The sequence below is a fragment of the Podarcis filfolensis genome (genome assembly GCF_964270895.1).
Source record: "Podarcis filfolensis genome assembly, chromosome: 5".
Taxonomy (NCBI): domain Eukaryota; kingdom Metazoa; phylum Chordata; class Lepidosauria; order Squamata; family Lacertidae; genus Podarcis; species Podarcis filfolensis.
This window is the reverse complement of record NC_139608.1, coordinates 43,942,719-43,967,505: the sequence shown is the minus strand read 5'-3', so window position 1 is coordinate 43,967,505 and position 24,787 is coordinate 43,942,719. Positions and strand designations below refer to the sequence as shown.

The 24,787-nt window shown below is 42.1% G+C and overlaps 1 protein-coding gene across 3 annotated transcripts in view; it reads right to left on the bottom strand.

Annotated features, from left to right (window-relative positions):
- The window catches only part of WBP1L (WW domain binding protein 1 like), a 53,908-nt gene extending 33,164 nt beyond the window's left edge, over positions 1 to 20,744 (bottom strand). The window contains exon 1 of one of the 3 annotated variants that reach the window (XM_083616461.1): positions 20,489 to 20,744. In XM_083616461.1, coding sequence (XP_083472587.1) covers positions 20,489 to 20,512 — 24 coding nt within the window. In that variant the 5' untranslated portion in view covers positions 20,513 to 20,744. Of the gene's footprint in view, positions 1 to 8,511; positions 8,561 to 19,799; positions 20,085 to 20,488 lie in introns of those variants that run through there. The other 2 variants (XM_083616458.1, XM_083616459.1) reach the window with 2 other exon arrangements.
- Positions 20,745 to 24,787: the final 4,043 nt, after the last annotated feature.

Here is a 24,787-nt window from a genome sequence, read left to right as displayed (position 1 = left end):
ACCCCCCTGAGAAACAACCTCAGCTAACTTTGTTTTAATTGGAAAGGGGAGGGAGTCTTGGCAGGTGCAAAGGAGGTGCGTGAAAAGCTCAGGTACGGAAGAATCTAGCACTGATTGTAAACTTAAAACACATTTTGTTAAGTATTTCTGTATGAAGGAGACAAGAGGCAGAAGGCATAATGCTACATAACTGGACTGTCAGCAATAGATGTTTTGCTCAAAGTACTAGGACAAAACGAATATACAAAATGCACAGTATACACGTACCATCCCTGCCTTTTCTTGTTGAGCTACAGTCATCCTTTATGGTTAGCCATGGAACAGGCTACATTCCTTTATATTAGGAACTTGTGTGCAATTCATGGCCTCATTAGAATCCCAGCACAGAGCAAGAATGTGCACAGACAGAGAACAGTGGGTGGCCAGGTAGATATGTTGCTGCTGAAAGCCACAAACTCACTCAACTCACATGATGAGCGCGCACACCATTGTAGGCCATGTCTGGGCAGTAATGAGATAGAAACAGGAAAGCATAGCTGTAATAATTCCTAGCTCTTCCAAAATGGTTACTTGCCAATTGCAGCTCTAACTTCACTCATTGGCTAAAACTATGTAAGATGGCGACTACGAACCAGGTTTGCTCATTTCACAGAAACGGGGTGTGTGTGTGTGTTCACATTTTGGCTTATATGGTTTGATCTACAGCACGTAAGAACTTTTAAAGCTTTTTTTTAATGGCAGCTAAGAGTCTAGAACCCCTAACGGCTTTGCCCCCACCCCAAAGAAACACCACCCGACCCTTTCTACCCATCTGGCAGCAGCTCTGGTCCCAGTAGCACTTCACTGTTGCTTTGTGGTATTGGTGGGGTTTTTTTGTTTGCCAATGTGATCCTTTTTTGAACTCAAATGAGAAACCCAGTTGCCTCAGCCTTATCTGTTCAAAGCCTTTCTAATGACACTCACAGCAACAACAAAAAATGGGGAGAGGGAGAAACAGTTATTGCACAATGGGGCATGATTTTTATTCTCCCTTGCATCTTCACTATGAAAATTCCCATAGTGTTTGAAATGCACCCATGGTGAGGGAACGCAGAATCAGGACAATGTACATAAGAGAGAACGAGATAAAGGCTGGAGCCTGCTTACAATGAAAGGCAAAGGTCAAAGTGAACACTGCCGGCTTGCCTTTGGGCAGAATACCACAAGCACATTTTCTCTCATTTCTCTCAGATCATATTTCACCCCCCCACACACTTTTTTTCTTCTTTTTCCTGTCTGAAGGAAAAGCAGAAAAAATGAACATAGAAGAATGATGATCGGAGTGGTTGGAGAAAGGAAGCAAACACAGACTAATATCATTTGCTGTGTTCCAAGTTGTATATTTCCATGCCCAGCCACTGTCACCTCTTTGTTGGCAGCTGTTTGTGCCTCCAATAAGCAGCTAGGGATCAGTGACAGGAGATTCACTGCTTGTTCCTCTGACTTGTTCTTGAAAGAGTAGATGCTTATTGGAATTGAGAACATAATGCTGGTATGAGCGCGCATGCGCGCGCGCACACACACACACACAAAACCACTCCAAAACGAAGGTAGTTTTTAAAAACTTTAAGCATAATATGTTAGCATGCATGACCAGAAAGCACGAGAGTTTTGTTTGCAACTTAGTGCTAGATCTGAGTTGGGTTGGGTTGAAGGGGGAAATTTAGGTAGATTAACTTTGCTGCAACCTGAGGGATGTTATGATTGGAAGATTTTAAGGTGGAAATGCAAACTGGCACTACTGCAGGCTTGCAGAAGGGTTAACAGAGGATTTGGGCTTAGAATCATAGAATCATAGAGTTGGAAGAGACCACAAGGGCCATCGAGTCCAATCCCCTGCCAAGCAGGAAACACCATCAGAGTACTCCTGACATATGGTTGCAGGGTTGTAGTAAACTGCTCTCTGCCACAGCTGTCAATTTTTACGAAGTTTAAAAAGGAAGAAAATACATGTTTTCACATGAAATAAGAACTGAATTAGAAAGAACAGGAATTCCCATCTTCATTACTACATTTTTTTGGAAAGTGGGCAAGTAAAGAGGTACATGGCTGTGAAGTTACAAGAACAGTGGTACCTCAGGTTACATACGCTTCAGGTTACATACTCTGCTAACCCAGAAATAGTGCTTCAGGTTAAGAACTTTGCTTCAGGATGAGAACAGAAATCGTGCTCCGGCAGCACAGCAGCAGTAGGAGGCCCCATTAGCTGAAGTGGTGCTTCAGGTTAAGTACGGACCTCCAGAAAGAATTAAGTACTTAACCCGAGGTACCACTGTATACTAATATTCTGTTGTCTTCTATGGGCTGCTCTAACTTCTGCAGTGGAGGAAAGTAGCTTCTGTAAGCAGGAGTGGCTAGCTTGTGTCCCGCCATTTCTGCTGGACTCCAACTCCCATCAGGTCCACTCAACAAGCTAGCCACCCCAGTTCTATAGGAATCAGAAAGCTCCATCTTGTGATTCTAGCCTATTGCTTTTTCTTTCTGAGTACATAATACATACATGATATCACTACTTCCTTGACATGCTAGTCATAGCTGGGACTTCCGTTACTAGCTTTCACAATGGGAGCAACTAAACAACTAAACAACTGGGCAGAATATGAGCAGCACATTTTCTCTCACATCACATTTTCTCTCAGATACACTAAGCATAGAGAGTAGCTCTTCCCTTTTAAATAAAAGATGGGGCTCTGGGCCAGATTGTTTCCAATAGGTGCTGGCATAGCATGGCCAGAACCAAAAGGAAACACTGCCATTGTGTTAAGTTAAGTGACCAATTTTTTAATTTAATACTAGGCATGTGGGGCCTAGGACAGAAGTGCACAGGAAGGTGAGATTTAGCTCTTCCTTCCCCAGGTTCCAATGAAAAATCACCCTCTTGTCACTAAAAAAGCTGCCAAGATCAAAAGAAAATATAGAAACAGGATTTTTTTGTGAAAGAGAAATGAGTGGAACACACTTCAGCAAAAAAATAAGATTGGCCATTGTCCTCTTATGTCTTCTTCTTCTTCTTTGGCGATCACTCATAGTCGAGTAAGATTGTCTTCCATAAACACAGCTTTAACAATGAGTCTGTAAGTGACTGTGGAGGCCAATTCTGGATCCACATGTCCTTCCACAGTGGGGACATTGGTTTCTGGGCGGGAGTTGATCATGGTGTGGATTTGCCAAGTGTGCCTTCCTCTTAGCATGTTTCTCCCTTGTGTTCTGAGTTCGAGTGTCTTCAAAGCTGTAAAGGCTGTTCTCCAATTCCCCTTATGTTTCTCTAGTAAACAAGAGCTGAACTGAAAAGGGGGGGGGGCAAATTTAGCAAATGTTTTTGCAGCCCTCAAAAACTGCCCTCTACTTTTGAGAGAGGTTTTTTTAAGCATGTGAGACTGAGGTACTGTATTACTTCCTATTCTAGAGGACTGTGAAAGGAAAGGAAGTATTCACACATAGACTCACATTGTGATGTGCATACGTAAGAATTCACATTCAAGCATATCTAAATGCACATCTCTGCCAACCAACCATTCAGGTTTGACTGACACTAGAGTGAGAGCAATAATGATTTATTTACTTCCAAGGATACTACAGGCAATTTGTTTTATGAAGTTATCCCATTCACTATGTGATCTTCAACTGGCTGGGATCACATAATAAAGTTGTTGTTTTTTTAATGTACCCAATAACAGGTGATTGGGACAGTAAATTTTTTCTCAAGTTCTTAATGCAGGTTGTGAACTTTTTCAGCCTTAGGGCAGCATTTCCTAACTGGCAACCCTCTCAGGTGGTGGGGCCGTTGGCAAAACTGAGCAGAACAACGTATGGGACTCTTCCTTTGTATAGGCGGCTATATTCTAGCCATATTCTAGTGGATTCTACCTTCACAAACACCTCCCCACCTGCATCTCCATCCTCCTATCAGGCAAACAAGAAGCATTGTCTCAGTTCCATTTCGGTCAGCCCACAGTGCTCAAGAAGGGTTCAGAATAGGGTTTGTGGCCTAGGAGAGTCCTAGGGGCTGAATAGGCATGTCTGAAGGACCATACAGTATTTGACTCCCAGGCCTGACCTTCCTCACCTGTGTACTGCATGTAGGAAACATTTTTGATCCCTCAAGATAAATAGGAAAGGCAAAAAACTGAGTTCTAGTATCTACTATGATAGGATTGCCATATGTCCGGATTTGGAGGGTTAAAAATCTCTGTCTGGGTTTGTCTGTTTTTAGAATATGCAAAAATGTTGGGGTGTTTTTCTGTGCCCTGGAAGCAGCAGTAGCAGCTCAGAGCCTAGCTTTCCTTTGCTGCCAGCAGCAGGGGTCGTCTCACACCAGCCGCATCCCTCCCCAGTGTCCTCTGACGTTGCTCTCTCTTTTTCTCTCATGCGCCAGCTCATGCAGTCCCTCCCCCGCCTCTGGCAACCCTAAGGTAGGGGGCAAGCTATGGAGATGTGCAATGAAGGGGGTGCACCAATGAGGTGTGTGTGTGTGTCCAGGTTTTTGCTCTTTGGAATATGGCGACCCTACACTATGAATTCACAAAATTATGGGTGTTCAGTACAAAGCACTGTGGACATACTTATCTGCCGCTAAATGTGTGTATCATTCATTGAACATATTTCTTTAGTGCACTTGACTTTTTTAAAAAACTGCTCAAATAATGTTTTCCTGTTGTTTCAGAAAATGTTATGGTTCAAGTTTGGACAATCTCTAGAAGAGTTTTGTAGCTTTGGGACAGCCACTGAACACAATTCCCTGTATGCCACACAATTCCCTATATGCCATTGCTGTTTAAACTAGAAATACATGGCCCAGACAGGAAGGCAAACACAGCAAGGAGCAAACATGATCTTTAAAGTACACAGGACCCAAGCCTTGAGATCAAAGCCAATGGGAACTGACCAAACCTTTCTGTAATGTTCTCTTATGATATACAAACCATTATAAAGTTGTCCCTATCTGCTTATTTAATGGTCAGTCAGCCTGTCAATGTTCTAAAAAAGGTAAAGGTAAAGGACCCCTGGCAGTTAAGTCCAGTCGCAGACGACTCTGGGGTTGCGACGCTCATCTTGCTTTACAGGCCGAGGGAGCCGGCATTTGTCCGCAAACAGTTTTTCCTGGTCATGTGGCCAGGATGACTAAGCCGCTTCTGGTGCAACGGAACATTAAAACCGGTGCAGCGCACGGAAACGCCGTTTACCTTCCCACTGGAGCAGTACCTATTTATCTACTTGCACTTTTTGGCATGCTTTTGAACTGCTAGGTTGGCAGGAGCTGGGACCGAGCAACGGGAGCTCACCCCGTCGCAGGGATTTGAACCGCTAACCTTCTGATCGGCAAGCCCAAGAGGCTTAGTGGTTTGGACCACAGCACCACCTGTGTCCCAATGTCAATGCTCTACCAGGTTCAAATTTACAAAAATAACTTCTATTTGCTTAACTATAGGTAACTTACTAGATAGCTATTAAATCACTGAAGTTCCAAAGTCCCTCACCTGAACAGAGTGCAACAGAAGGCATATTAGCTGTGAACAGAGACAATGTCCTGGGTATTCATATTCAGCTAATTACATGTCCAAGATGCATGGCAAAGATTTTGCAAGAGTGGTATCAGCAAGTGTATTCCTCAGCTGTGAGGAAATTAAAAAGTAGCAAGTCATGGATGGTTTCCAATATTTTGCATCTGAGAGTGTGAAGAAGTGATAGTCTGATATAGTCCAGACCACTACTTTTTATCAGCCAGCTGTCCCAAGAGAGAACAGTAACACACTTTGATCCACTGCTGTGCAATCATTAAGCTTTTAAATAAATGCATAAAATGCCAACATTATCACCACCAGTAAAATGCCCTTCTGAAGATCAGGGCCATGCATATATACAGGCAATCTTGCCTACTTTGTTTTTACAAAATCCAAGGCAAGAAGCCAACAGCTGCTTTCATCAGGAAAAACTCATTCACCCTCATATTAATCACTGTGTACATAGATAGCAAAACATATTTCAACAATTAAAACCACATTAACTAATATTTGTACACTTTAAACAATTTTACTTGTCATCTTACACAGACATCATACTACAACTATAACTCCAAACTAGCAAAAATGTTAAAGCTATCATTCATTCCTTTCACTATTATTCCACTAATTCTCTTCCTCATAAACCTTCATTCTTAAGAGACATACATATCACATTTTCAACTTAGCAATTCGATATTTGCAGTACAAACTGGCATCTAGTATACAAGCACCCCTCAGTTCTTCCCAGAGGTGCCAACTTGAATAAAATATTTGGGGGGGTAGGTAAGCCCTGTCCTGCATAATTAATCACATGATGCAGTGCACACAGTGCACAGTGCAATAGCCATCAACTTTGGGGCCCCCCAGCCCCCTCAAATATTTTAGGAGGGGGATGAAGCCCCCAAAGCCCCTAGGAGTTGGCTCCTATGGTTCTCCCCATCATTTCCTCTGTATTTATTTTATAAAAATATTCATAAAATATACCACTATTCATTTTTTTAAAAGGAGTGGTTTACAACAGTCATACATAAAACCATATAAAATTATAACATCAGAGATCAAATAATAATTATGGAAAGACGTATTCTTAATTTCCTGCATAAGCCAGATAGAATAGAAAAGTTTTCAGCAGGTGTTTAAAGGTTAAAACAGAAGGTGCCTTCTGAATTTCTACCGGCAGAGTATTTCGCAGGAATTCCATAGTAAACTCAATTATCCTAATATGGATCCTTATGTAAGTAAAACGGCACCACACCCACAAAAGAGAGTCATCAGCATGCTCAAAGAAACACCAAGATTTTTCAGGAAGAGTTATATAAGCAAATATCCCAAGGTAGAAGCCCAGTGCACTTTCACATTGTGCACGAGCATTATAAGTGTACCCATCAGAAGGTTTTGTACCATGTAATGTCAGTGATGGAGGCTATATTTTGCTTTCACCACAACCACATCCCAAAGCACAGCAACTTACTTCTCTCCATAAGAGTGAAAGGCATACAGTGGTACCTCAGGTTAAGAATTTAATTCGTTCCGGAGGTCTGTTCTTAACCTGAAACTGTTCTTAATTCTTTTTTACTATGTTCATTTAATTTTTCAATACATACCGTATTTTTCGCTCTATAGGACGCACTTTTTCCCCTTCAAAAATGAAGGGGAAATGTGTGTGCGTCCTATGGAGCGAAGACACCAAGGCCCTGCGACCCTCTCCTGGCTGGAGAGGTGTCGCGCAGCTATGGCAGGAGCCACCATAGCCGCGCGTCACCTATCCACCCGGGAGAGCGTGCGCGGGGCTAAAGCAGCCCCCCGCAACCCTCTCCTGGCTGGAGAGGTGACGCGCGCCTATGGCAGGAGCCTCCATAGGCGCGCGTCACCTCTCCACCCGGGAGAGCGCGCGCGGGGCTAAAGCAGCCCCCCCCGTGACCCTCTCCCGGCTGGAGAGGTGACGCGCGACTATTGCAGCAGCCTCTCCGCTGCGCCTTTCCGCTGCTCCCTGACCTGCTCTTTGGGGCTGGTGGTGGGCTTCCCCCCGCCAGCCCCAAAGCGCAGGTCGAAAGGAACCTGAAGCCTGGAGAGCGAGAGGGGTCAGTGCACACCGACCCCTCTCGCTCTCCAGGCTTCCAGGGTAGCCGCCTGAACGCACCTTAAACGGCACCTTGTTTTAGAGCAGGAAAACAAGAGGGGGGAAATTCTCCCACTCTCTGCGCAGCGCCTCCTGCCACTTCGCTGAAGGGGCACTGGGCAGAGAGCGGAATAATTTTTTTCCCTTGTTCTCCCCCCTCTAAAACAAGGTGCGTCCTATTGTCCGGTGTGTCCTATGGTGCGAAAAATACGGTATACAGTGGTGCCTCGGGTTAAGAACTTAATTTGTTCTGGAGGTCCGTTCTTAACCTGAAACTGTTCTTAACCTGAAGCACCACTTTAGCTAATGGGGCCTCCTGCTGCCGCCGCGCCGCCGGAGCACAATGGCTAAACTGGCTCTTTCTTCCCAACAATACCAGTCAATAAACACCAAGCTTGCTCCATTCTTCATAGCTCATCTCAAATTCCATTTCCTGTTCATGACTGACAGAACATTGGCAAGTGACTTCTTTGAATATAGATTTCTGAAAGTTTTTAATTGGTTAGATTGCATAAACTACTGCAGTTCATCTTCATCACATTAAAACCACATATAGTCACTACAAAGTTCAAGTATTTTTACTACCGGACAGGAAGAGGGAGTGAGAAGAAGAAACCTAACTTTATTCCTTACAAGAAGAGAGATGCTTTGAGAACTACATGCCAATTTCACAGAGAGAAGTTGATCATATTCAGAAGCGTCCAGGTTCTTTTCAATGACCAAAAGAGCAGTAATATTTACACAACATACGTTTCACATCTATATGCAATATAACTCTCTAAGTGTTCTGACAAATCACAGCTGTGAACAACTCAGTTTTTGGGTATCTAAGATTCAGCCAACAAGTAGTACCTTCAAGAAGTGAAACCAAACCATGCGCATCTCATAGCTCAGCAGGATGGAAGTAAACATACTTGTTACCTGAAAAATTTAGACCCGCCCTTTCATTTCACAACATCAGATCTGCCAAGAGGGAGGAATGACCAGGCAGACAGAGAACAGTCAGAATCTCCATGAGATGTCATTTGATCCTCCCATATAAGAGAACTCTGTGTCCATGTTTACAATTTCATTACAGATTCCCCGCATAACTAGCCAGGAGTGAGAAACATGGCCAGAAGTACCCTCTGCCACTTTCTTCCGGTAAAGAATAGGAGTGGGTTCAGACTGCAACAGAGAGGCAAATATGATTCTATATACCGTATTTTTCCATGTATAAGACTAGGTTTTTCTCCTAAAAAATAATGTCAAAAATTAGGGGGCATATTATACATGGGAGCTTCTTATAGACGGAAAAATATGGGTACTTGGCAGATATAATTAAATCAGAGATCATTTGTTATAGGTATCCCAGGATGCTATTGAGCATCATAAAGATTAGATACTTCACAAGTGAGGGCATGTAGTGGAATAAGAGTAGGGATTGTTTGGCACTTTAATAATCACAGCAAGTACAAAGGACATGTCATTCCCAACTGTGAGCTGCAAGGATTACTCAATCTGTTAACAAAATGTTAAGCAACTTGCAGTGTACATGCATAGTTTGTATTTCCTTTACCTTAGGAAAAAGCATGGGGCTGCATGACATCCTCTCCTTGCTCTTTTCCTACCCTGCATAATGTAAATAGGAGAGGCCATCAAGGCATGCAGAGACAGTTATCTCTGCATGTGTTTTGCTGCCTTTCTTCCGAGACTTTCTTTTTACTACTGTACCTTTAAGAATGCAGTGTCAGTTTCACCATGTCTTCTATTAACACCCTATTCATTTGGTCGCCTCTTTGGTAGCTGGTTATTAAAAATGAGAGGTTAAGGTAGTCAAATCAGCTTTCTATTATGACACCACTGGAGAACCTGCAGCCCTCCAAGTGTTTGTGGACTACAACTTCCATCATCCCTGACTACTGGCCATGCTGGCTAGGGCAGATGGGAGTTGGCAGTCCAAGACCTGGAGAGCCATAGGTTTCCCAGTGCTGTTTTAGGAAGAAAACTTGTTCTTAATAGAAAGCAGCAAAATTAGGGTTGCCATACTTCAAAAAGTGAAAATCCGGACAGAGAAGTTGTTGACACTGCCGACATGGGCTGCCATACACCTGGAATTTCCCATACATTTAGCTGTACTGCTTGCGGCTGCAGTATTCCAGATATGGCAACCCTAGTCAAAATGAACAGCAAATAGTCAAAATGCTTTCCCCCTCCCCTGTCCCAACCTGTTTAGCTATAGCAACTTGTCCTGGGCCTTAAAAATGTCCAGAATGAAGATAAAAACAGCTTGATGAGGTTGTGTCAGTCCAACATAAATACAAATATAACACTATCAGTTTAAGTAAACTTGCTCTCATTCCATGGCCTAATTTAACCTGTTGGTTTAAAGTCTCTCTCTCTTTTATAATTGTAGAACCTGGTGAGCTAAGAAATTTATCTTTCTGGTGGGCCTTCAGGATCAAGTTACACATGAGCTGCTGTGAGGAAAAAGATTTTTTACTCTTGATTTTATTACTACTTTATGCAAGACATACCACATGCTGTCCAATCCCTGACCATACAAATTAGATATTAAAAGCACTGTGGGATGCTTATTTTTGTTTACAGTAGAGCACTGTGTCCCTGGGACCCTTCCAGACATGTAAAAGTTCTCTCTCTATAAAATTCAGCTTGCTACACTGAAGTATATAGAGCATATCTGCTAAGGGGTGTCTACACCACAAAATCAATCTACTGGACCTTCAAATCTGTTTAAATTGCTATGGCTGCTAGCCAAAGAATCCTGAGAACTTTAGTTTTGTGAAGACGACAGGAGTCTTTAGCAAAGAAATCCCGCACCAACTTTAGGTTTTACTGTTTCTCAGTCTAGAAGTACTCAGAAGCAAACTTTTCACAATTCAGTGTGCCTTCAAGTGACCTCTATTTCATCCAGATCAAGACTGTTTAAGCAAGGCAAAGTACAAGGCCAGTAGACCTGTACTCTGTACTTTGTACATCTGGGCCTTGCTTCAACCCACAGTTAAGCTCATGTCTTGGGGAAATCAAACTGAAACAGCTGTTGCAATATGAAAAACTGAAAAACACTCATTTATCTTGCATATTAGTAAAATGAAACAGAACAGATTTCTTAACACTAGAGCTTGAACAGCCTTATTCCAAGCTGAAATTCCCTCAGCCAGGGAGTTTAAAAAACTCTGTTTCTACAATTCATAAGGTTGTATGTACAGAATCTTGCAAATTACTTTGTTTTACATCCCACCCTTCAATATGTCCTCAAATTCTTTCCCACAGATCCCTGGCCTTCTACAACATACCAACTTCCCTTCTACAATATACCAAATCCAAATCTTTCCCCTAATCCCAGACCAAATTGTAAATTCTGAACAAGCCCCAATTGTACAAGCAGAATGAATAATCCAAATGAAGCAAGTCTGTCCAGAGTTTGAGACTGTGAGGCACAGGATTACAGAAGTCCTGATCTCAGCAGCCCTACAGCAACAACAACCAGTAGTACTAGCATTTAATCTCAATCTGTGATCAAAGAGAATAAAGCACTGAGACACTACGGACTAAACATAAAAACACTTTAGTCACACTCCAGAACAGCAGAATATTAATACAGACCTGTAGTAGTAAACATTATGGATGATTTCAAATCTACTGTTCACATGAATCAAGTCTTTTGTAATGCTGCTATAAAATCATGAGAGATACCCCATTACTCCAGAATGAGAGACTATATAAAAATAAATCGAGCATTTTCCAATAAATATAATACTGCAAATACATATGGTGAAAGAGATACACAACGTGGTGATTTCTCTTACTCCAGGACCCATATACATTATGGGAACAAGCTGCAATATAAGACACAGCAGCATGATTACCATCTCAGCATTCTTATTTTTTATGTTAGTTGATACTACTGTATACATGAACCATTGTCTGCAGCACATAAACTCATTTGAGCATCCAAGTTTGGGATTGGGTCGAACTGGTTTTGCAGGCTTTCACAGCACACCCTTGAAAAAGTTGAAAGTAAGTCCCAGAAGCATGACCAGCTGCAAGTGTCTTTACATTTGAGTGTGATTGTCACAGACATATATTGGAGAGTGCTCATGAGAAATAGCACAATCCAACTGCTAGAGCAGCTATGAAACTATTAAAACACACACACACAAACACACACCCCAGACTTTCCTTAAATGACAATATACCTGCACTTAAGCAGCTTTTAAAAAAAGAAATTAAAAGTGAAAAATTTCCTTTGGCATAAAGCTACTTGCAATACAATATAGATAATTTCAACACCACATTAATTTGTTTGGGAGTAACTAGTCACTAGAGGAAACTTTCTAAGAGGAAGCAAACAGGCCTTTCCCCATGCCTTCCTTATCTTCCCTTTTTGTCCATTAAACAACTTGTTCAGTTTTCAAGCTACTAATGCTGGACTAGGATTAGTGCCACAATAGGAATAAAGATGGTGTGCCCAGAATCCACTCAAGCCGTTTTTGCACCAGGCAAAGACTTTTCCGTATATTTATTTTATTTATTAAATTTATATACCATCCTTCATCCGAAGATCTCAGGGTGGTTAACAAGATAAAAATACAATATAGAAAAACAAAATAAATAGTTATAACGGAAACAAAACAATAACCCTCTGTTCCCACAACCACATTTAAAAGGCCCTGCTGTGATGCTGTGTCTTGTCAATCTACTGATTTTATTGGGAGGAAATCAACATCATTCTGATCATTCCCCATCAGTGCAAAAATTTCTGCCTGCCAGGTGGAATGATTCCCTCTCTCTGCATGCTGTTCTGGGGTTTTTCCTGAACCAGATTTGGGAGATGGAGGGGAGCACATGGGAGGAGGAGACCCCTCTTGTACTAAAGGGAGCCCTTGCACTGACTTCCACTTACACGCCAGATGGACTGAATCTGGGCTGTTGCTTTTCATTCTCATAGGATTTGTTAGCTGCACGGAGAACAGCAACACTGAAGGGTAGGGTACAGGGGTACCTCCACTTACGAACTTAATTCGTTCCAGAGGTCCATTCTTAAGCTGAAACCATTCTTAACATGAGGCGTGCTTTCACTAATGATGCCTGCCGCCAGCGCGTGACATCCACTTGCATCCTGTTCTCAACTGGGAGCATCTACTTCCGGGTTAGCGGAGCTCAAAACCTGAAGCGTTCGCAAGGAGGACAGTACGTAACACGAGGTTCCACTATATAATTTCCTCAGTAAATGGCTAGCCTCATTGCTTCTTAGAAAGCAACTTCTAATAAATAGCTGGGAAAGAAACCGACATATGATCCCCCAACATCAGACAAAACTACTACATTCAGTTTGAGGTAAGAATGCCACCTACTGGTTCCTGGTGCTTCAAGATTGACTTGTTTTGACCCTACTTTGGCTCACAAGATGAGGCATGATCAAAAGAACTGGGAACTATTGCTGCTAGTGAAAGGAAGGGAGGATTATCTTGGCTGGAATGCAGGCTTACATAAAAGTTAAAATGTTGAATTCTTAAGTTACTGATAACGGCTTATCCGAAAACCGCATTAGTTATAGGTGAATTAACTCCAACACAAGATGTTTGGAGAGAGATCAAGAGAAAGGGGGATATCCAGTTAACACTAATGCTTTATTTTACAACCATGAGAGAAAAACATAAAGGCATTTAGTTTTTGCAAAATCATTCTACAAGGAAACAGGTAAAGATGGACTCAGCCAAAATGTCATGGAATTACCACATACAGAACTCCAAGTAAGTTTTGAAATTAGTGCCCCAGAGATTTCATCAACCCTACATGCAAGAATGCAAAACCAGACAGAAGAAGATGCTATAGTCACAAACTTAAATGAGCCTCTATGACTTAATTTGAAATATTTTGAAGTACAGTGGTACCTCGGGTTAAGTACTTAATTCGTTCCGGAGGTCTGTTCTTAACCAGAAGCACCACTTTAGCTAATGGAGCCTCCTGCTGCCGCTGCACGGCTGGAGCACGATTTCTGTTCTCATCCTGAAGCAAAGTTCTTAACCCGAGGTAATATTTCTGGATTAGCGGAGTCTGTAACCTGAAGCGTATGTAACCCGAGGTACCACTGTATTTTACTTTGTCTTACTCACCATGAGACCTTACTATGCATTGAACATGTTTGATGAGCTCTGCTTCTCCAGGCCAAATTGCTCTTAGAAAGCTGCAGAAAGGGGCCAAAGTTTCACATACATCTGGCACATACACCAAGAGTTTGTGGCAACTGCCGCTGGTCAGCACATGCACACTACAACAAAGGCAGCTGCTACTAGGCTAAGGCTCAAGTTTCCATATTAGAACATCAGTTGTCCTCCCAAGCCATTCCTGAAGAAGTAGCACTCAGTCAGTACTATGAATTGCTGCCACACTGCAATCCAGTCTTATTGAGGTTATGGAAAGTTGTGTTTTACATGCTCCTCTTTTCTCCAAGAAACACATTAAAGAGCATATTTTCCTCCATCACCATATCCAGCATGGAACATAGTTTTGAAGGTGTTACCCACTATAAAAGCCCAATCTCCATGCATTCCTTTTCCCATTTACACTCCCTATTACAATGTTTTTTGTCAATACTTTACCAACATATCCCAAACTTTTTTTCTGCTTACAAATTCATAGTCAGATAATTATTAAAACAGATAACTTCTTTCTACCTCTTTAGAACTGTATGAAATCAGTAGTTTCCTCTGCATTGTTCAAATATCATCCACAGATGAAGCATTCCTTCTGAATCCAGCTTATGCTACTCGCAACACTTATTTATTGCCTTACTAAGGTCTTATTTATTGCAATACTAAGGTCTTCTACTTAAAACTGCACCAACCTCCATAAAAAGGCACATGGAGAAAAAGACAAATAAATTTGAATCAAACCTAACACATGTTGCTCTTTGTGCTTGCAGATTTGCACTTCCAGATAATCTAAAGAGTCTGACCGCCATACATCTCCACATCAAATAGACAACTGCAGTTTCCATTACAATGGCAAAACCAAGTTCAGAAAGTATCAAAAGTTGAACTAGATTCTGGCTCTTTAGAATGAATGTGAAGTAGTGTCTTTCAACAGTATATTCTATGAGGCTTGAAACACTGCGGTTGACATGTTTAAGCACTATTTGAAAATTATCTTTACCCAGGTTTTTTTATCTGAGATCTGTTTTACATTGGGGTACAGTGCACACACCACTTTTTAGTACTGTACAGTGTAATGATTTTACAGTTATGTTTAATTTAGATGCTTGTTTTAATGATTTACTACATAAAGGCACCTTCTGCTCCAGATTGGAATAAAGTTGGGTACAAAAACATCAAAATTATAATAACTATTATTATTACAAATGAAATTTCAGTTCCAGCATGTGAAATTTAGCTACATGCACAAACAAGAACAATCTCTATGCCTCCCCAGGGCCTTTGCTTCTCTGTCCACACCTTTTATTTATCTATCTAATAAAATTTATATACTGCTTAATTGTATATGAAACCTCCAAGCAATGTACAAAAAATATAAAATATACGTCTTGTGTTCTGTTTTATGGTATATTTATTTGTGTTTTTAACAGTGTTGTAAGTCAGTTAGAGACCTTGGGTAACAAGTGACTAACATCTAAAAGAAAACAAAAAAGAATTTATTATTATTAATAATAAAACTCAAAGTTAGGAACAAGTTTAAAGAATCTGAAAATGAGTAAAATCAGCAGTTAAAATTATACATTATAAGCTAAAATTACAGACTTAAATACAGGTTAACTTCACCTGTCTGGCTAGACTCCCCTAAACAGGAGAGTTTTTAGCACATGCTGAAAAGAATACAGTGAAGGTGTCTGCCTAATGTCAATGGACTTGGAATTCCAGAGTGCAGGAGCTGCCACACTAAACGATCAATTATTTACAAGTGTAGAACAAACATAATGTGGCACTTGCAAAAGTACAGGTTCCATGGATTGAAGTGGCTGAGTGGGCATATATGGTGTAAGGATATCCTTTAAGTACCGGTAAACTGGCCTTAAGCTGTTAAAAGTTTCCTACCAACTACACAGAACTCCTATGTTTCTCTCCCATTCATTCATCCTTCATCACATGCCTGAATGGAAGCTCTACCTGCTGCACCCCCACCATATTTGGCTCACCAGCGTCCTACACCCTCCAACAATACTGACTTGAGCATCCTGTCTTTGTTCCCGAATTGTTAGCAACAGGACAGACCCCAGCCTAAGTCCTGTGCAAATGTTTTTCAAGTCACTTCTCTCACAAATGTTATAGTGTTTGGCCGTGGGCTTTCTCTCTTCCCCCTAAGCTTTAAACCTTTGCAAATGTTTTACGGCATCATAACAAACATCCAAGAGAGATTTTTCAGGACAGGCAGTTTTCAGCCTGTTACCTAAAGTCTACTGTATGTATTTCATCCAAAAGTCTCAAGGCTCTAAACATTCCCCTCTAACCTAAGTTCCAACAAACTAAAACAGCAATTCAAAACAAGAACCTACATGTTGGTAAGACTCTACAAAAGTGATTGTAGAATGTCAGCTTATGCAAAGGCCTGCGTTACTTTTAATTTTTATACAGTACTTAGCAATGCTTTGTAAATTCTAAAACAACATGGCAGATGTCTGTGCTCAAGTACAGTATTGTAATAGTATGACGGGCAGCAAAGGTGTTAAGCTCCTAAAACAAAGAACCTCAAATATCTAACTGGTCAAGAATAGTAAGAGGAAAAAAACTGCAATCATCCTTCCTAGAAGCTGCCCTAACAGCCCTCCTCTCTGTATCCCTCATATAGCATCTAGGACAATCTCTCCAGGAATACCTTGAGATCCTAGTATATGAATATACGAGATCCCTGTTAACTTCAGTCTAAGCATGTGGAAGAGAATGGAGAACAAGTGATTTCTGTTATGATTAAAATGGAAAACTCTACAATAAGGGGACAGTTTTAACCCTGGAATACCCTCTCTCAATAAAAATCCACCAAGCACCACTTCTTATTTTTAGGCATCTGCTCAAGACTTTCTTGTATCAACAGGTCTCTTCAGTTGATGGATTTTAAGAGATTGGCCCGTTATTTACAACGTTTCTGTTTTTATATTTTTCTTATCTTGACTGTGATTTAATATTAGTTGGACAATGCTTAGATGCCTTCTATAGGATTTTGTGGTTTATAAATATTTTTATAAATAAATAATAAATAAACTTTATCTCCACTCAATTTTATCTAAGATCCTCTTCCTTGACTCACTAGCAATGTGGTTCATCAGTCACCACTTGAACACAAATAGACAGTAATTAGGAATTGGGCAAGGATGCATAGAAGAAATCAACTGCCATGGAAGGATCATTTGCTAGCGAGTGGCACCTACCTCTATTATTCACTCCATCTCAAATACTTTAGAACAGATGTGGGGAAACTTTGGCCCTCTTGTTGTTGATGAACTACAACTGCCATCAGCCCCAGCAAGCAACACCAATCGCCAGGAGTGATGAAAGCTGTAGAATCATAGAATTGTAGAGTTGGAAGGGACCACAAGGGTCATCGAGTCCAACCACTGCAATGCAGGAATCTTTTTGCCCAACATGGAGCTTGAACCCACAACTCTGAGATTAAGAGTCTTGTGCTCTACCAACTGAGCTATCTGTTTGCCCAAATGTTTCTCACAGTTGGCTTAAAGATATATCATAGAATCATAGAATTGTAGTATTGGAAGGGACCCCAGAAGTCATCTAGTCCAACCCCTGGCAATACATGACAGATGGCCATCCAGCCTCTGCTTAAAAGGAGGAAGGAAAGTCCACCATCTCTCATGGGAATCTGTTCCACTGTCAAACAGCTCTTACTGCCAGAAATGTCTTCCTGATGTTTAGTCAGAAACTCCTAAATTGAATCCATTGGTTTGAATCCCACCCACCAGAGCAGGAGAAAACAAGTTTGCTCTATCTTCCATGTGATAGCCCTTTAGATATTTGAAGATGGCTATCACATATCCTCTCGGTCTCTTCTTTACCAGATTGAACATACCCAACTCCCTCAACCATTCCTAAGGCTTGGTTTCTAGACACTTTATCGTCTTGGCTGCCCTCCTATGCACACATTGCAGCTTGTCAATATCTTTCTTAAATTGTGTGCCCAGAACTGGACACAGCACGTCAGGTGTGATCTGACCAAGGCAGACTAGAGCGAGACTAGTACTTTCCTTGATCAGGACATACATATATACCTTCCACATGCATTAGCAAAATCTGTAAGGTTTGTAATGCCCCAAAAGTTTATGGTATAAACTATTTGTTCACTGAAACTGAAAAGATAGAATGGTAAAAGCATGTTCAAGCAAATTTAAACCCAGTATGTTTATGCAAATACAGGAAGTCAGCACGAAAAGAAAACACATATACAACATTCCCATATGGTTGATGGAATTAACAAAAGCAAATGAAGCTGAACAGGCCTTGCTCCTATGACCATCAATCAAATGCCTCTTCCACAAAACCACCTCCCTGTTCCAGATTTTTGAACTTTCACTAATAATGCCAAGCCCTTCTCCTCCTCCTTTTCCAAAAAAGTTCCACTCTTTCCCAGAGATATGTTTGCAAAAAAGAGCACTCTGTGGTATCTTCAAAACCAGTTTATTACATACGAAAACAAAAGATTACATATGAAAACAAAAAACAAAAGGGCAAAAGAAACTACTTCAACAAGTAACATGCAAAAAAACCAAATTCCTAAAGCAGGGGAACAACACAAACTGCATTTAGGAGAATATAGGAGGAGAAACACTAAAATTTGAGACAAATTACCCTTTGTGTGATAATCATTTATTTAGACCACGAGAGAGCACTCATTAAAAATTTGGACACTCTTAATTCTGTGTCCTAGACTTAAAGTTTAGTGACCTTAAGGTCAGAGATAAAATGCCTAGGGAGAACACAATGTTCGCCCACTAGTTTCTGTAGGTTTCCATTTACCAAGTTTGAGTTGCATCCATTCATTCTTCCAGGAAGAAACTATCCTGTTTGGCTTACATACTTGTTACATCTGATGAAAACTCTTATCTAGGGCAAGTTTGATTGCTGTTTTAAAAGATGCCACTATATATTTGGCTGCCACACATGTAAACAGTTAGCATTCTGGAATTAGGACTGCTTCACACATGACATTTTTCTTACTCAGGACCAGTTTTCATGCCATACTTTATACTCAACCACACAGAATACACACCACCTTAAGGACACCTGTCTATTACCTGCAGGTTAGCCCTTCAAAATAAACAGTAGGATCAGCTGAATAGGGACTGAGCCTTGCACGCCATAGCGGCAAGCTATGCTATCTATGCCTGTACATCCTTCACAAGAGAGGTTGTGTGTGTGTGTGTGTGTGTGTGTGTGTTGTATATACAGTGGTACCTCAGGTTACATACGCTTCAGGTTACATAGACTTCAGGTTACAGACTCTGCTAACCCAGAAATATTACCTTGGGTTAAGAACTTTGCTTCAGCATGAGAACAGAAATTGTGCAGCGGCGGCACAGCGGCAGCAGGAGGCCCCATTAGCTAAAGTGGTGCTTCAGGTTAAGAACAGTTTCAGGTTAAGAACAGACTTCCAGAATGAATTAAGTTCTTAACCCGAGGTACCACTGTATAGGTATGTGAACCGAAGTGCAAAACACCACATGATATAAACAGCCTACAGAGTGCCAGAGGGTGAACCCTACTTGCACTTGTCCACTCAGGGAAGCAAATGTATGAAATCAGGAATGACAACTTAACATGCACATTTCGTTTTCCCCAGGAAGGCTTAATGTGCCAGACATTTTCTACTGCGAGAAGCACAACATCCCAAGGATTACACCCTTCGCCACAACAAATGACCCCACCAGCCTTTCCAACGGGGGTGCCCCTTCATCTCCCTCAAGACCTTCGCCTCGCGGGCCTTTCTGAGCAGCCGACCTCGGACCTACCCTCAAGCCCTTCCCGCAGCAGGGGCAGAGGCCTCTCTGCTGCTCCTTCCGCAACCCCCTTTGGGCTTCCCCGCCCTGCCCTTCACTCGCCTCACCTCAGAGGCCCGAACCCCGGAGTCCTCCCTCCCCACCCTTTGGCCCCTCCTCCCCGCCCCTTCCTTCCTACCTGCGCGGGCTCCACGCTGGCCGGGAGCCCCTCGGGCAAGGCCTGGAAGAGGAGCAGAGCCATTGCACCGAGGAGCCTCCTCTCCATCCCCCCACCCCACCCCCCGCTCCCCAGCTCTCTTCACCCGGCGACTGTGAAGTCTGACCCGTGAACTGGTGTACCCCGGGAGGCTTGCCCCACCTACGGCATGCTCCCCATTGGGCAGGAGGAGGGCCTTCTTTTCTTTCATTGGCCGCCTCCGCTGCTCTTTAAAAGACCGCCGCAGAAGCAGAAGACATGAGGCGTAGGTTCCGCCCTCTTGGGCGTCGGCCAATGAAAGGAGCCGCGAGGCGGCCATGTTAAGTGTGGCGGAAACTGTTGGGCAAAGCGAGAGAATCCGCCAACTATCAAAGACATTTAAAGGGGCAGCAGATTGAAAGCTCAGGAGGAGAGGAGCGCGCAGGGTCCTTTTGGGGGGTTCGGCCTTCCGCCACCGCGGCGGGATATTTTGATAGGTCCAGGACCATCAGACATATTGGCATTGTTAGTAAAGGATAGGCAAGATTAAAAAGGCAGCTGCTCTAGAGTAAGATGCTCATTCACACGCCGAACATGAATCCTTGTCCTGCTTCTCAGCACACGCGGCACAGCTCCCACAGCCGACTGCATTCAATTCACTTCCTGAATCTCCATGATACCCAAACACTCACCCAAGCATCGTCTGATCCTTCCATTACCGGTGACAATCACAGCATTTCTTGGTTGGAGAGAATCTGCAGCCTGTCTTTATGCGCCCCGTGTCTGAATGCACCTGCCTCTGAAGCAACCTTGGTTTTTGGCAAGAGAGGCACCTGCCTTGTGGCGGCTTCAGTGACTGAGGAGGTGCATAAAGGAGACGGAAAGGCGGGTCAAGCTAAGAGCACGAGCCATCTAGCTGATAATAGCGTTCCTTTCATGAAGGCACGGGCAACTGATCACCATGCCAGGAAGCTGAGGGACAGCTCTGCCAGTGGCTCACCATCCAAAATGTAGTGGCCATTCTGAATGGTTTGAAGGAAAGAAAATTAACCTATTCAGCTGAATCTGAATCATCTGAATGCGCTAGTTTCAAATAAGCTCAGAACTCTAGGAGGCACCAAAAAATATGATCCAATTCATTCAACCGCTTAAGTGGGCTGTTTCATACATAATTACATCTACGTTAGACTTCAGTGCTATGCTGTACCATTCATATGCTCACAATTTTTTATTTTTTATTTTAGTATGGCAGTTGCTCACATACACTGAGGTGAAAATGCATTTCTTGCTGTTTGTACTGAGACAAAGGTACAGTATGTATGAACTAGCTGTCCCAGAAATTCATAACAGATCTAATCCTTCATTTTCTCCTCCAAACAGTGGTTCATTTAGGTAATTTTAGGCATTATACAATGGCCTCACATGAGGAGGGGGAGGCTCTTTAGATGTAATACTTCACTTACTTCAAATGATCTTGTGTCCTCCCCATTACAGTGGTACGTCGGGTTACATATGCTTCGGGTTACATATGCTTCAGGTTACAAACTCCGCTAACCCAGAAATATTACCTCAGATTAAGAACTTTGCTTCAGAATAAGAACAGAAATCATGCAGCGGCGGCAGCAGGAGGCCCCATTAGCTAAAGTGGTGCTTCAGGTTAAGAACAATTTCAGGTTAAGAACAGACCTCCAGAACGAATTAAGTTCTTAACCTGAGGTGCCACTGTAAATGGTAACGTGCATTATGGAGCACCTCTTCCCAGGCCATGTATATAATCCCCTCCCTCTCTGTTGTTGTTTTCAGTCAGTTAGTCAAGACCTGTTTATTCCAGCAGTCTTTTTTAAAATTAAGATTTTTTTTTATTGTTGTTAACTGTCAACCTCCATCCATCTGTAACTGATTTGTACCAATTTTATGAAATTGGAATCTTCATATGCTAAGATCCATCTTATATTGTGTAATCACATGAGAACATCATTAAGACGAGCTCTGCTGTATGAAGCCAAAAGCCCATTTAGTCTATCATTTTGTTCTCCTTCAGGTAGCATTCTTGACTTCAGATACTGGAGGAGGGGTGGGGTGAGCATCTGAAATTTGTTGTTATAATATTACTACAGTAATACATGTTATTAGACCAGTTTTTGCATTTTACAGTTACATAAAGTTCTACCAGTTGAGCTGTTTGGGGTTATCCAATTCTGCCTCCCCTTTAGATAAAGGTAAAGGGACCCCTGACCATTAGGTCCAGTCGTGACTGACTCTGGGGTTGTGGTGCTCATCTCGCTTTATTGGCTGAGGGAGCCGGCGTACAGCTTCTGGGTCATGTGGCCAGCATGACTAAGCCGCTTCTGGTGAACTAGAGCAGCGCACGGAAACACCATTTACCTTCCCGCCGGAGTGGTACCTATTTATCTACTTGTATTCTGACATGCTTTCAAACTGCTAGGTTGGCAGGAGCAGGGACCGGGCCACGGGAGCTCACCCCATCGCAGGGATTCGAACCACTGACTGATCTGCAAGTCCTAGGCTCTGTGGTTTAACCCACAGGGGCACCTGCGTCCTCCCCTTTATTATGTCACTTATGATTTCATTTTGCAATTTCTTTATTCCTCACTCCCACCCGAAATAGTATTTGGCAGCTTTGGTTACCCTTAACACTCCAGATATCACAAACTAAATACATCCAAATGTATATTGTTGGGTTTCTTTCCCCCCTCACCCATCCCAACTGCAATGAAATGTAGTGAGTCAAAGATACAAATATGCACTTGCCAGCCAGGTTTTGTATGAAAACAAGAGACGTCATCTGCAGTAATACTGATCTTAACAAAATAACACTTCAAAGGATCTGGAAAGCTGTGTTTCTGGGAAGGGGAGAGGATGTAGAAGGAGGATTAAACACATATGTGGAAAACAAGAACATACGCCTTGAAATATGTGAGAAATAGAAGTTAAAAATGCCTTGTTTTTTGTTTTGTTGCTATGTAAGTCACAAAGGTTGCAGTCCCAAATTCAGTTACATGCTCAAGCTCTATTGAGCATGTAACTGAATAGCATTTAAGTGCACTTTACTTCGTGTAAGACTGACTGTAGACAAAGGAAACTTTTATTATTTCCATCTTTCAATGAAAGAGAAATCTTTTGCTATCCCAGGATCTAAATAAAAATCTAAAATGTGCTGGGTTGGATTAAGAAGTTTTACAAAAATGAAACACCCCACACTTTAATGCAAAGAAAACATAAGTATACCAGAACTGAAATGAAACTAATACAGAAAAAAATTCATCAGTGGAAGATGCCGCATTTTACAGTTTAGAAATATAAATGGGTTTATCCATACAGTACAGTCCAATTCATAGACAGTTAACACGCGGAAATCCATATAGGAACAGACTGTTGATGTTTATAGGTGGGTTGACAGCATATTTTATTGTTGTGGGATTGGGGGTCAAAAAGAAGGAAACTAGTAGTAGTTTTGGAAGACTTCTTGTTGGCATCCATCTGTCTTGGGAGACAATGGAGGAGTGCACCTTTGTGGGTGAAGTCAAACTGTTGGAGAGTTACAGCGCCTGCTGTGGCTGTAGAGACCAATACGGAGAGACATGTTTTGCTGCAACTGAAGCAGATATGGCATCTTGTTGTGCCACTGCAGATGCACCATGACATTTCTTCTCTTTGCGCTTCTTGCAGCTATCATTCCTTCTCTGGTCACTGCTGCGGATACACAATTTGTCTCCAGGTACCATGGTTGTCTGCAAGGGATTCCCCCATAGCAGGGTTGTTAACTTTTCTTCTTTGGCTGGTGCAGTAGTTCACTCTGCTCGTTGAGTGATACTTGGAGCTCCAAGCACCCACTGAAGCAGGTGGACAGTGGCAGGTCAGCGTTTTATTGACCTGGAGCTGCTCTGCCTAAGGCAGGCGGTAGCTGACCAGTGAGACACAGTGAACTTTCCCACTGATGAAGGCAACCTGTTGTGCTCATACCTTATGCCAATCAGGTTGAGTTTATAACTCATAACCGCTGCCTCACACGTTGTTTTTGCTGCATTTGTAGCACCAAAGTGACCTTTCCAGGGTGCAAGCCTGGGCAGTGTGTATGGAGGTCCTGGGCTGCCCAGATGACAAGATCCCCTCCATCTCGGCCTCCCTGATATGATCCAAAAGACCACTGTCAGTGATTGGCTGACTGCTACCAATGGCAAGCCTTTCAAGTGGCTAGGAAATACCTGAAATACCCAAACCTGAGTAGGGATAATGTGATCAAAGTATCCTGTGTGTGAAGAGAAACTGCCATTTGAGGAAGACATACAGGCACTGAGGGCTGACATTTTGAGTTCCAGCTAACAGCAATTTCAGGGGGCTGTCTGTCTCCCTGGTCACCTGATATGGGCACAGTGGACTTTGGCTCTCTGTTTGGAGTGTTTACGTTGTGCCTCCACCTATGCTCCAATTATATATTTGTAAATAAGCACAATTACAGAACACCAGTAAACTTCTAGGGTCCTTTTTCCAAATGAAATTAGAAGCACTGTGTTGCTGAACCTTCTCAGTTATGCTCAGTGCGGTGAGTGAAACAATATAAAAATAGGCATGACTTGCTGGTGACACCAAGTTTTTAGAAAGCTAGTTACTCCTGAATTTAAGTGGTCAGCTTCTGTTATCATTCTTGTTTGCTCCTGTATATAGTACAGTAAGCCTGCAACTTACACACATTTAACTTGTGTACAGATTTACACGCATGGCAAAAAATTAATAGAAAATTCAAAATTTTCCCAAGGTTCCAGGAAAATGATGTTGGCAATCCCACCCACCATTTAAAGATCTTACTTATTAATTGGTTTTCTGTGCTCCTTTTTATTCTGTTTTTATTGCATATCTCTAAGCCACTTTCAATACTATTTCAAATATAAAAAGCAGACAATAATATTTTAAATTTTTAAGTCCCTCCAATTCATAAGATTATGGACAGCCAGAAATGAGTGTGCTAGGCT